Source organism: Neophocaena asiaeorientalis, unplaced genomic scaffold (genome assembly GCF_003031525.2).
Source record: "Neophocaena asiaeorientalis asiaeorientalis breed wild unplaced genomic scaffold, Neophocaena_asiaeorientalis_V1.1 scaffold140, whole genome shotgun sequence".
NCBI lineage: Eukaryota > Metazoa > Chordata > Mammalia > Artiodactyla > Phocoenidae > Neophocaena > Neophocaena asiaeorientalis.
In genome coordinates this window covers 1,584,934-1,598,617 of record NW_020173729.1, presented here as the reverse complement: position 1 = coordinate 1,598,617, position 13,684 = coordinate 1,584,934, and the positions used below count along the sequence as shown (strand labels likewise).

At 48.2% G+C, this 13,684-nt stretch overlaps 2 protein-coding genes across 2 annotated transcripts in view; one reads left to right on the top strand and one right to left on the bottom strand.

Moving 5' to 3' along the window:
- Window positions 1–13,684, bottom strand: part of ESR2 (estrogen receptor 2) — a 175,180-nt gene that overhangs the window by 96,286 nt on the left and 65,210 nt on the right. The gene's annotated exons all lie outside the window — the stretch shown is intronic.
- Window positions 1–13,684, top strand: part of SYNE2 (spectrin repeat containing nuclear envelope protein 2) — a 311,661-nt gene that overhangs the window by 288,338 nt on the left and 9,639 nt on the right. Inside the window, exons 100-107 of the mRNA XM_024750801.1 lie at window positions 1,732–1,894; window positions 7,352–7,539; window positions 8,050–8,200; window positions 8,548–8,730; window positions 10,147–10,284; window positions 11,288–11,482; window positions 12,001–12,283; window positions 12,793–12,861. Coding sequence (XP_024606569.1) covers window positions 1,732–1,894; window positions 7,352–7,539; window positions 8,050–8,200; window positions 8,548–8,730; window positions 10,147–10,284; window positions 11,288–11,482; window positions 12,001–12,283; window positions 12,793–12,861 — 1,370 coding nt within the window. The remainder of the gene's footprint in view (window positions 1–1,731; window positions 1,895–7,351; window positions 7,540–8,049; window positions 8,201–8,547; window positions 8,731–10,146; window positions 10,285–11,287; window positions 11,483–12,000; window positions 12,284–12,792; window positions 12,862–13,684) is intronic.

Below are 13,684 nucleotides of genomic sequence, written 5' to 3'. Positions count from 1 at the left end.
CCCACCTCAGTGGCACAGCCCTGATGCCTGGCTGGAGCACCAAGAGCCTGTCCTCCACATGGCTTTTGGAAGGTCTGAGGTCTTTTGCCAGCATTCAGTGGGTGTTCTATAGGAGCAGTTCTACGTGTAGATGTATTTCTGATGTATCTGTGGGGAGGAAGGTGATCTCCGCGTCTTACTCTTCCGCCATCTTCTCAAATCTCTCTGGTTTACTTAAATAATAAACACTCACAACCCTGTGGTTTTATTAAGTAATCACATGGAGTGGATTATTACACACATTTATTCATTCAGCAAATGCTTGTCAATGCCTCCCGGCCACCAGGCGGTCTTGGAGGTACTGTGCACACAGAGGTAGCCCCATGCAGCCTGGCTGGTGTGGGCTCTGTCCAGATGGGCACGGTCAACGAGGGGTGCAGACACAGGGCTGCAGGGGCACGTGGTCGAGGGGCCCTCAGCTGATCTCGGAGAGAACAGTGGTAGAAGCTGCAGGAGAAGGGAGGGGAGCCACTTTGCAGGGTGCAGGGCTGGAGACAGAGAGGCCACTGACCGCTTGAGGAACTAGAAAGGTCAGGGCGTTAAACTGCCATGTCGGGGTAGGCAAGGACCGTGGAAGAGTTTGAGCGAGAATCAGACTTGCTGTACACTTCGGCTACAGAACCAGAAGCTGGGAGAAGGGTGAGGGGGGCAGCAGGAAGCTGTTCACAGGCAGTCCAGGAAGAGATGCTGCTGTCAGGGAAGGTGGGGCACTTCCTGTGAGTTAGGGGTCAGTGCCCCAGTTTCTCTTTCCAGTCCCTGGGATGCAGTTCTGATAGCACTTCGTAACATGAGTATCAGTAAGCGGGAAGTTTCCATTGTAGCCATTACTTCAGGTCTCTGGGATTAACTAAAAAGCCCACAGATCACCAGAACAAGCCTTCACTCCCTCTGCTTGAGGATTTTAACATTTTCTTTCAGGGTCTATATGGAGATCATTTTTCCTCAGCCCCTGCATCATTTCCCCGTGACAGCACTTTGGCATGCCCGGGAGCTCTCCGTGTATACTGACCCCGTGTGTCTTAGTTCAGATCCACTCCACGCTGAGCCAGGCAGATTGGTCATGTAGATGGAGCTGCAACTGTGCTTGTAGATGATGTGTCCTCCCCTCCCTTTTTGGCTGAGACAGCTGCCCTAGGATGGACTGGTTCCTTGTGTGCGGCACCCCCAGCCCCTCAGGCTGGACGTGGTGGGGTTCAGCACATGCTCTGTACTTGCTCAAGAAGAGGGTCCCGTGAGAAGCATCGCAGGCCGGGTACCACCAATGAGCCAGGTGTGTAACGTCTTTACCCATCAGGAAAGGTCCCTGGCTGCTGTGATCTTGGTGATAACCCAAAACAGAAACTGGACAAGTCACATGTGGTGATCTTAACCTGGAAAGAAAGAAATGGCATCTCCTATCTCCTCTGAGACCCCAGAAAGATGTTCTGGGTCTCAGGGGATCCCACCCTGAGAATGATAGGACTTCATACTTGCATGGGTAGATTATCTCTTAGTCCATTTGAAAATCAGCCGGAACAGCAATTCTGTAAATTGTCCCATATTGTGTAAAAACTCTGGCAACGTGAGCGTTAATAAAATCAGTAACCAGTGATGATTAGTTTTTAACCTCCAGCAGGCTTTTGGGTGCATTCTTCTCACCACTAAACATTGTGCTTTTGTTTTCCACCTCTTTTTTGCTGCAAATATGTTTAGGGTGAAGAAGCTGAAGGAGACCTTCGCTTTTATTCAGCAGTTAGACAAAAACATGAGCAACCTTCGCACCTGGTTGGCTCGGATCGAGTCTGAGCTCTCTAAGCCTGTGGTTTATGATGTCTGTGATGATCAAGAGATCCAGAAGAGGCTCGCTGAACAGCAGGTGGGGAAGTGAGAATGGGCTTTTGTCAGAGCCTAGGTGTTCACAGGGTCTGCTAGTGCAAACCATCCCCGCACTGGCTGTGCATTTTAGTGGGTTCATATTTTGTAATACTGGTATGTTTTTTCCAGAGAAGGCTGACCGCCTGTCCATGCTCTTGGCGGTGTGAGGCATCCATCTCTTGAGTGCCCACCCCACCACCACCATTCATGTAGCTCTTTGTGAAATACTTTGAATAATGTTGAAGATGCAGACCTTAATCTTAGCGGTGAATAAGGTTTTTTTAATCTCTGTTTTTGTTACTACAGTTTTGGCAATGAATTGAAAGAAAAATAATTTTTCCAACCAAAGAAGGTTTTCATGGGACAACACTTGATGGGTCTGATAGAGAGCTTCAAGAAAAGGGGAGCGCTCGGGGGTGTGTGGAAGAAGGGGCATGTTTGGACCAATAGCTTAGAAAGCCTCTCCTGCAATGTTCTGTGCATTTCTGTCATCAGTTATATCCCCTCTTAGCCAACCCTGGAAATTCCACAATTTAAACACCACCGAATCCTGCCCCTAACCTGGCAGGTGCTTTTTGGTCTCACTGACTTGTCAAATCCACTCTCTGCGGTACGTGGGCCTCTCACTGTTGCGGCCTCTCCCATTGCGGAGCACAAGCTCCAGACGCGCAGGCTCAGCGGCCATGGCTCACAGGCCCAGCCACTCCGCCGGCATGTGGGATCTTCCCAGACCGGCCTGCATCGGCAGGCGGACTCTCAACCACTGCGCCACCAGGGAAGCCCCCTCTTTACTTTTAAAATAGCTAAGCTTATGTTATTCTTTTAGTAGCTTTCCTTCACTTGTTTTTCGCAGCCCTGTGAGCAGATTCCGTTTTAACCATATGAGCAATATGGTCGCTACCAAGTTCACAGCCTTGTATCTGTTTTCTTCATGTTTCCTTCAAAGCCTTGGTGTTTGTTGTCTGTCAACACACCGATTCACTCACGTATCCCAGCCGCTTGGAGACAGAATTGGGGGGCTGAAACTTTTTCATCAGATTATCAAAGCCTGAAGGCCACCCCTTGATTATAAATTCTCTTGAGGTCAGGTCAGTCCTTCTCATGATAATAAGCAACATCTCATGCTACCACGAAATAGAGCTAAGTATTTGATAATACTCTGGACTTAGATCTTTATTTAATCCTATTACAATTACTGTTTGAATAATGCCTATTCTCTGATTTTCAAACTAGTATGATTTAGCAATGCTGCAAAGTAAAAATACTGGTTTTTCCACTTAGCCTCAGAAATTTAAGTATGTCTTTTTCACTGAGGTCATCTATATTCTGTCTTTGCTTTGTGGAGAAATGAATATTGATATAACTACCATGTTAATGGACACTGCAGAGATTTTAATGCCCTTATCAGTAAAGGGCTACTGAACATTATCAGCTTTATTTACAAGATTGATCCATTAGGTTGAATTTCTTGAATAGTCTCTTCATAGACAGGCCTTGCAAATAACCATTTACCCTGACTGGTGAGTCTTTTCAGGTAAATAGAACAAAAGCTGACAACATTTTTCCCTTTAGCCCGTGGCTGAATTTGGCAGGGGCTAATAACGTGTGTTAACATTTTATAAATCTGATGTGTGACAAAACATCATTAAATTGCAGGGAATTTATTCCCAAGAGTGTACAGTTTGGAGCAGCTGCCATTCTCTTGGCCATGTGTGTTCCTGTACTGAAATGGTATATAATTTCAGTCTGGTTGATTTGAAGGTTTCCAATTTATAGAATTTAGAATCACCATCATGGAATTCTTATTAAAAAAAAAATTATGGAGTTGGTCTTCAGGACCACTTTGCTGTGAAGAAGTTGGATGTATTAATTTTCTGTTGCCACTGTCACAGATGACCACAGATTTAGGAGCTGAACACAAATTTATCATCTTATAGTGCTGGAGGTCAGAAATCTGACACAGGGCTGAGGTCAAGGTGTCACCAGGGCTGCTTTCCTTTCTGGAGGCTCTAGGGGAGAATCCATTTCTTTGCCTTGAAGTCCTAGAGGCTGCCTGCCTTTCCTGGCCCATGGCCCCCTTCCGCCATCTTCAAAGCCAGCAGCGGTGCATCTCTCTGAGCCTTTCTCCCTCTGCTTGACTCCGCTTGTACTTTTAAGGACCCTTGGGATTCCATTAGGCCCACCCACATAATCCAGGATAATCTCCCTATCTTAAGGTCAGCTGATTGGCAGGCTTAATTCTCCTTTGCCATGTAACCTAGTCTAGTCACAGGTTCTGGGGATAAGGACATGGTTCTGGGGATGCCAATATTCTGCCTACCACAGATGTCCTGAGGAAACCTGTAGTATTTTTATTAAAAAAAAAACAAAATTATAACTAAACCTAGACCTTAAATGCTCCACCAAAAACAGAAAATGTGTCACACAAAATAATTATTTATGGGCCATTTTTTAAAAACCTTGCCTGTGTTTCTGTCACTGATTTAAATATAATAAATTGCTTGATTGCTTCCAGAAATAAGACCCAAACTCTTGGGATCATCTAGTAGTGCCTTCTGCAAAAGCCCGCAGGCCCAAAAGTGATAAAGCGCCATGATGTCCCTGGACCCTCATTATAACGTCCTTGGGGGCCTGGTGCAGAAGGGGTCAGACCTTATAAAAGTCTTTTTTGCTTCTCTTCTTTATGTGAAACTCCTTAGGTAATAAGTGTTGTATTGTTATTCCTGTAGAATAGATCATCTTCAAAATGCAAAGGAAGTGGTGGCCACCTCGTGACACGTTTAAACCATGGACCACTTTCATTGAGTCTTCAGCATCTCTCTCCAGTTTTCTTTGGTTGCCTGGTTCCCAGGCATCCCAGGGGTGCCTGATGGTGGCTTGGGGGGTTCGTTACCCCCACACCCTATAGTTACCAGTAGTCCCCTCCCCAGTGGCCAAGTCAGCTTCATGCCAAAACCCATCCACTGCCCAGGACCGCCCTGCTGGACTTGCTTGACACCCCCAGCCCCTCCTACGGAGACACTCTGGAGCCACCACCTGGGTTCCCACAACACACGACATGGTTTTCTGCCTTCTCAGCCTGGTTTTCCTTTTTTCCCCCCTGTATCTCATTTTTTCTAGTTCCTTTTGTGTTATTCTTCCTGGCTGCATTCTCTGCTCTGGTTTCCTGTTTCTCCCCATGTCCTCTCACTGATCCTCAACTTCCCTCAGCCCTTTCCCAGCTTCAGTGCTCTGTGTCACCTACTCAGGAGCAGAAAAACAAAGTAAACAGGCACTCATGTTTCCAGAACCATTGGCAAAAGTCCTTCACATTGTTTTACGTTGTTTCTTAAGTCGGATTCATCTCTGCGTTTGAACACTTTTGAAATCCAGTCATTGTGCAAACTCGGGCCTCAATGGGTACTAGTGGTGGGATCATTTCAGTTTGCAAAATGTCACTTGTCCAGTACTTCAGTGGTTTGTGTTTTAAAATATGGTCCACTACTTTATTTTATATTTTACAAGACAACTAACTAGTTCATACTGCAGTATCAGCAGGCCATTTTGTGGTGTATTAGAAGTTTGTTTTGGAAATTTTGAAAAACTCTGGACTCCTTTTTTAGCCAAGATGTTCATGGTCTTTTGTAAATTATCAGAGAGCTCATTTCTTGCCATCGTTTACCCTTTATATTAATCAGTTTTCTTTAGCTGTTTCATTCAGTAAAAGCTGAGTTAAAAAATGGAGAGTAACTGCAAAGAGACTATTAAAATACATGGCATTTGTGTTTATCCATAGACTAGACTTTCTCAGTGCTTTTCAACCAGATCCTACCCAACCCTACCAGGTGAGGTCAGGGACAGGTACCATTTTTCAATGATAATTGTCAATATTACTTATTTAGCACCAGCGTTAGGATTCCTTATTTATTATTTTGGCAAAAAAAAGTTTAAAAGGTTGTTTATCAATATCTGTAAATTTTAGGAAAGCCTGTGGCAATTCTGTGAACGGGTAAGAATTCTTAAACCTGGAATTCTATTTAAACCTATTAATTATAAAGCTAGTCCACTGACCCCAAGATGACTGCCCCCATTGCAGCATTTCAGACATTTGTCTTAGACTGACTGCAAAGCTTAAAAAAAAAATCACCTGCACATCTCTCTTCATAGGACACACAGGGTGACAAACTGAAAAGCACATTTTCTTCTGAATATAACTTTGAGGTGCTCATTTTTCATCAGTTAGAATCTGTGTTGAGAACTGCCTGATTTAAAACTTGAGTGTTAGCATTTTATTCTTTCATTTCCACCTGGACACAGAATTATCCAAATGTGCATTTATCAGAAGAAAAGTAAGAAAACATTAGTCCTATCTAGTAATCCAGTCGTAATCTCCAAAATTGTTAAATATTGAGGTGACCTGGAATGAACTTCATGCTGTTTTTCTGTAGACAGTGGCAGCCACTGTTTATAAAATAATCCCTCCTGTAAAATGGACTATGCTGAATCCAGGGAACTTGTATAGTTAGTAGCGGCTTATTTAACTTCATCTATTTCACAGTGTAATTTGGGTACTAAGACAAGTGGTGTGGTCTCATGTCACTCATCACAGAATTTGGGTATCAGGAGAGGCCTGGCTCATCCAGAATGACAAAACAAACAGGCACCTCACCTCGCCCTTCCCCCAGCCCTGCCCTTGTGTGTAGAAGGAACACTCCCTGGGTGATAACTGAAAATGCCATGTTTATACTTAAACAAGTTTTCCACTTTTTCCTATGACCGTGCATGTTTTTCTTGGTGACCCTTCGTTTTCCTGAATCAGTAGCACTCCCCCCATCATGGGACAAGACTCCAGAGACCCGCCCCCTCCCCGAGCTACAGCCGTGACTGGACTCCATCAGCTGGAGGGCAGCGTCTCTACCCCTTGGGCCCATGGAGCCAGGATAGGCTCCTGGGGAGGCTGTGGACACCGTACAGCTGCGAGCACAGTTTGGGGGGTGGAGGTGTATGAAGATAGTACAGAGGTCTTAGGAGATTTAAGAATTCTGTGACCCATAAAAGGTTAAGAGTTTATGTTGCTGTAGTTTTAGGTCCTGTTGAAGATAAGTCAGTTTTCCGAGGAAGACCTCCCCAAAGCCAAGTCTAAATTGGAGGCCCTTGGGATCAGGTGGTACGGAGTAGATTGCATGCCTCCCCAGAATCTGGGGGAGCTGGGCTCTCAGGGGAGGGAATCCCCACTCCTCCTACCCCCTCACATAGTTAGTTCAACAGATCAATCCCATTGTTGCCCGCGGTTAGGCCTTGTGTCAGATACTGTCGCACAGGGGTTGCCCAAAGGTGAGAGAGACTCGGCCTATGTTGCCAAGTCTCAGGTAGAAATGCACGCAGGACCGTGCCCCCCGGGCTGGAAGAGGGGCAGGGGGAACCTTCCCACTACTGCCACCAGCACCTCAGTGTGCTTCCTACTCTCCCATCGTTGTAGGACCTGCAGCGAGACATAGAACAGCACAGTGCAGGGGTGGAGTCTGTGTTTAACATCTGCGACGTCCTCCTGCACGACTCCGATGCCTGTGCCAACGAGACTGAGTGCGACTCCGTCCAGCAGACCACCAGGAGCCTGGACAGGCGCTGGAGGAATATCTGTGCCATGTCCATGGAGCGGCGGATGAAGTAAGGACCGAGCTGCCTCTGGATGCCAACTGCGTGTTCCCGACTCACCTACGTAACAGTGACTGTGTTCTGTTAGCTTCACTGAGGGCCGTGCCAAGTATTGGCGGGGAAGGCTCAGTAGGTGTGGCCAGTCCTTATTAAGGGGATCATTCAAGGAGAATACAGGCAGGGTCATGTCTCTCCCCAGCACTCCTCTGTCTTGGGGTGTAACGGCAGGTGGCCACTGTGCTGATGTGTCCCAGCTCTAAGTAGTGGAGGACGCCTGTCTCCTGTTGGGTGACCTCTGTGAAGCAGAAGCTCTGAGGGGCCTGGTGCTCCCAGAAGGGGGGTGTCCTGACCACAAAGTGATGTCTCCGGTTATTTCCTGGAAAGGGTAGCAGGGTCTCTCCCCCTAAATATTTAGTGCCAGTGCAAGGGGGGCTGGGACTGGGACCAGTCAGGGGAGAAAAAGCCATGTAAAAGCTCGGCTTGACGTGGATGGCTTGTACTAAGTTGCTTTCCTCCTGTTAGAATTGAGGAGACATGGCGGCTTTGGCAGAAGTTTTTAGATGATTACTCCCGCTTCGAGGACTGGCTCAAGTCCGCCGAGAGGACAGCGGCCTGCCCGAATTCCTCCGAGGTGCTGTACACCGTTGCCAAAGAAGAGCTGAAGAGGTTCGAGGTAAAGGCCCTCCCCAGCCCAGCGGTCCTGATGACCGAGGATGCGGCAGGCTCGGGGCTGGCTTAAATGACTTCCCATAAGTGGCAGGCTTCCCCACCTCTGGCCCCGGCCGCCCAGTCCCCAGCCTGCCATCAGCTGCTCCAGCGGCTTTGTGGGACATTACCGATTTATGCCAACCGCGGGCCGTGAACTTGAAACTGTTCTTCACTAGTGTCAGAAGAACGGGTGAAGCCAGCCCTCTGTGGCCATTCCGTTGGATGGACACTTGAGGCAGGTGGTCTGGGGCCTGGAAGGGGTGTCCCGGGGCCCTGCAGCTATGGCACTGACAGGGTCCCCCCCTGCCACAGGCCTTCCAGCGGCAGATCCACGAGAGGCTCACGCAGCTGGAGCTCATCAACAAGCAGTACCGGCGGCTGGCCCGCGAGAACCGCACCGACACGGCCAGCAAGCTGAAGCAGATGGTGCACGAGGGCAACCAGCGCTGGGACAACCTCCAGAAGCGGGTCACAGCCATCCTGCGGAGACTCCGAGTAACCTCCTCTACGTCACCGGGTCATTTGTAGATACTGGGGAGGTGGAGGGGGTCGGATATGTGATGTCAGGCTTGTAACAAAGCAGCGGGTAGATTTCATTTGAGGCCTAAGCTGTCTTGACGTTCTTCCAGTACAGCCTCCCTTTTGTTTAAGCCCAAAGCTGCCAAAAAGCGTTCCTTTTTTTTTTTTAAAGTGAAGTTATTTGCCTCGGGATAGGCTTCTCAGGCAGAGCTTATTCAAGGGATTGTGTTACCAACACATCGCTTTTTTTCCACTCCTGTCACCCCTGAGGGTGTCACGTCAGCCCACACACTGCCCAGAGTCAGGGGCGCTGCCGTCACCGGGTCGGGCGAAGGTACCTCTTAGTCTGAGACGAGGCCCCCTTTGCCCATCTGCCCGCTTTTGTGTGTCCCGTTGGTTCTTGCACTGTGGGGGAACAGACAGAGCCCCCCGCTCTGTACTGGGGCTTGGGGACAGTGACAGTCCTCCCAACCTCACAGCAGCTGTCTAACCTCAAATGATGGGTTTGATTCTGGGGTGTGAACCGTCACCTTAGATTTCTGTGATTCAGAAGACATCATATGTCAACCTTTGTGAGTCCAGGTGTAAACTGACAGGACCGGTGTGGGTTGTGGCTACAGGAAGTAATTTTAATCCTTGCTCCCATTCTTAAGGCAGAGCACTCTTGAAACCATTCTAAGAAGAGGAAAATCTGGGTTTTTTGTTTAACCCTCTCAGGAAGAAATGGGCTAGCTTTTCCACAACCCCCTTGCCTTAATTTATCTCCTGCTGACTTGATTTGACTGTGACCAGCCTAAACCTTCATTGGGCACTATGTTTGTTTGAGAATCAGCTGCCCATCTATGAGGTGGTAACCCAAGAGGCCTCGTTAATTGGAAGTGATAAATCTGGGTTTTCTTTTTTTGAAGAAATACATTCGGAATTATATCAGTGAAGGCAAATGGGGCACTAGTCCAGGCTCAACCCCGAGATCAATACTTTTCCATGCTGAAGCTACTAAATCCTTCTGTCAAGCAGAAGCTCCCACAGGAGGCTAACAGTTGAAAATAGGCAAGTGCCTAGCCTGGACTTTGAGAGGGGCGTGTTCCTCAGAGGACAGACCGGGAAAATCACTGACTTAGAATACAGAATTATAGAATTTCAAACGTTGCAAGAACCTTAGAGATCACGGTCAACGTTCCCACACCTCGATTACCAGCAGATACTGAGACTCAGGGAAGTTTAGGGGGCTCGTTGGTATCCCACAGCCAGGACCAGACCCCAGGCTCCTGGCCGTGTGGGCCTCCGGGGGTACCCTGGGCTCCCTTTCCCCTCTTCTGAGAGTGACCTTGCTGTCTGCCTGAACTCCCGTTATGCCATCAACACAAACGTGATTTTTTCACCCTTTCACAGCATTTCACCAACCAAAGGGAAGAATTCGAGGGGACCAGGGAGAGCATTCTGGTGTGGCTCACGGAGATGGACCTGCAGCTGACCAACGTGGAGCACTTCTCAGAGAGCGATGCCGACGACAAGATGCGCCAGCTGAACGTAAGGCCTGCTTCCTTAGCTCCTCCCCAAAGAGTGCACCTAGGCAGGGGAGAGCTGGCCAAGTACAGACTTCACCTGATACCCTGAGAGCAGGTTCCAGAAGTGTCAGAGCAGCCAGACTGCATCCACCTGTGTACTGCCAGGTTATCACAAGCAAGGATACTGTTCCTTACAGTCAAGGGGTATTGGAACAAGGCCCTTTATTCTCTTTGTCGTATGTAATCATCCAAGGGGAGAACGCTCTTGCGGTTCCAGACAGAACTTCATAAGGTGCTGTTTCTCCAGCACTTGAGTCTGAGTGCAACCTGTGGGCTGTAGCAGCAGGAAACTCTCTCAAGAGTGGGGTCAGGGCACTTCCCTCGTGGTCCAGTGGGTAAGACTCCACACTCCCAATGCAGGGGGCCCGGGTTCGATCCCTGGTCAGGGAACTAGATCCCATATGCCGCAAGTAAGAGTTCACATGCCACCAACTAACACCCGGCACCACCAAATGAATAAATAAATATTTTAGAAATAAATTAAAAAAATAAAAGACCTCTCATTTTTAAAAAAAAAAAAAGAAAAGAGTGGGACCAGGAACAGGTATCTTCTCTCCCGCTGTCACAGATGTCTGTACTACACTTTAATCACACGATAATTTCTCCTTGGCTAAATTTTGTAAGAGGTTGAGAAATGGAAATTTGATTTGCCTTCCATGGTATAACGGCACCAATGAGCATTATTACTGTGTCAGCAGAAATGCCCGGTGGAGACTTACTATGGGAAGTTTTCTGATTCTACCAAGCGTCAATAAGACAAGGTCTGTCCCTCGCACTCAGTAACAGTAAAGGTTCATCCATGTCAGACCTTTAGAATCATTGTAACTGGAAAAGTCAGTGCCCAGGAGGGGGAAGAAAAAAATACATACATATGATCATTTTAAATTCTTAAATCTTTGGAGTCACTTAGTTGAAAACTGATGAAGCTTGAGTTTGAAATCCTTTCTTTCTCATATTCTAAATAGGGTTTCCAGCAGGAAATTACATTAAATACCAACAAGATTGATCAGCTCATCGTTTTTGGGGAGCAGCTCATTCAGAAGAGTGAGCCCCTGGACGCCGTGCTGATTGAGGATGAGTTGGAGGAGCTGCACCGCTATTGCCAGGAAGTGTTTGGCAGGGTCTCCCGATTCCACCGGAGGCTCACCTCCCACACGTCGGTAAGGGGCTGTGCCTCACGCGGGGCTGCTGGGCCACCCGAAGTGGATGTTTGCCTCCACTTTTAAAGAATTGGGAAACTGTGCGTGGTTAACAATGATTTATTCTATGGTTTAAAAAAAAAAAACTATGTTTTTGTTTTGCTGAAGTATAGATAGATGCTTACAATATTATATAAGTCACAGGTGTACAGTATAGTGAGCCACAATTTTTAAAGATTATATTCCATTTATAGTTATTATAAAATATTGGCTGTATTCCCTGTGTTGTACCATATATCCTTGTAGCTTGTTCTGTACCGAATAGTTTGTACCTCTTAGTCCCCCAGCTCTATATTGCCCCCTCCCCAGTTCCCTCTCCCCACTAGTAACCTCTGGTTTGTTCTCCGTATCTGTGAGTCTGCTTTAAAAAGCTGGGTTGAAAAGTGCTCTTTCCACACTTACTAATATAGAGCCAATACTTACTCAGAAGCCGCCAGTTCCCAGTGGTTAATTCTGAAAACTGGATACCCCCGTTCTAGGGCTTGGAAGAGGAAAAGGAAGCCTCTGAGAATGAAACGGATGTGGAAGACCCCAGAGAGATCCAGGACGACTCTTGGCGTAAAAGGAGAGAGAGTGAGGAGCCCTCGTCCCCTCAGTCCCTTTGTCACCTGGTGCCCCCAGCGCCAGGGCCCGAGCGCTCCGGCTGTGAGACCCCTGTCAGCGTGGATTCCATCCCGCTGGAGTGGGATCACACAGGTGACGTGGGGGGCTCCTCCTCTCACGAAGAAGACGAGGAGAGCCCGTACTACAGCGCGCTGTCAGGTATGGCCCCGCACGGCTAGTCCTTAGCGCCTGAGCAACACGGCCAGCTCTCGGTGGTCAGAGTCCAGGCTGCGGCTGACCCAGACTTCCTGTGGCTTCCTGTGTCTGTCCTGCCCGCCTTTGACCTACCTGAGGGCCGGCTCCTTCCTATTCCTGGTGGAATGAAAGGGAAAAATACACAAAATCCACGTTGGGACATGAAGGCTGTTTGCTGATGGCTCTTGATAGACGGGAGGCTCATCAGTGGCCTTTTCGATTGAGTTTTTCAGAATATCAGTAGATTGAGCGTCTCTGTCCTTTCTACGCAGTTCCCCTCCCGTGCCGCTGTTTCGGACGGTCAGGAGTTAACTGAAAAATTCCTTCTGGTTCTTTAAAGCTTTTTAATAAAACAGAAAAAGGGTAGTCACTTTTCTCCTCCCAGGTGACAATGTTTCTACTGTTTTAACTTAATACTTGGGCATTCATCTACAGACGCCTGCAGTGAGGAAAATGACATTGTTCTTTTTCAGATGTAGAAATCCCTGAAAATCCTGAGGCATATCTTAAAATGACCACAAAAACTTTGAAAGCGTCTTCTGGTAGGCCCCTGCCCGTGCATGCGTCCCAACATGGCAGCGTCCTGTGGTGCACATTGCATCCTAAACCTCGCTCCCGTGTCATGTCTGACCTCTGCCTTCTGTGGACACCATGCGCCTCGGTCCTTGTGTCATGGTGTATTTGCACTGCCATACTCACACATAGCTTCCTTCGTGCTCCATACAAAACCCTCCCAGGCCAGAGCAGTCTCCACGCCATCCCTCTCCTCCCCTTCAGGCCTGTGCAGAAGGGAGTTTTTCAGGTGCCTTTTAAAATTTTCATTTTTCTCTCCATCTCACTCAAGCCCTTTGGCATGGGCCAAGCTTTCTTCATGGTGGCTTGGTTTAGAACTACTACCCTGCTTACGGTGATTTCCTGAGGAGAGGGTGGGAAGGTGGGGGGGGGGGTGAGGGTACTGTTGCCTTTGCCACAGGAGAAGACACCTCCCTCTCCTTGACGTGCAGCTCTGATCTTCATTCCCTGCCCCATCCCCACCTGCAGTGGTCGGGGAGAGCCACGAGTGGCCCTTCGGTCCCCTAGTCCATCCTGATGTGCACTCTTCCCTCACTCCTAAGAGGCCTTCAGTCCTCTTGGCCCCCAAACCCGGCCTTGCCGCCAGTGCCCCCCACTGCTAGAGCCCCCGGCTCCAAAAGGCCACTCATCCCGTAGCAGGTCACGTGTTTGTTGTGCTCCATTGTGAACCCATCTAGTGCAGGCCCAGTGCCGCTCAGTTGCATGAGTCTCATTTCATTCCCTTCGGGGACATACTGACATTTTGCAAACATGCATGCTTTGCAAGGAAAGCTGCAGAACTCATGTTATACT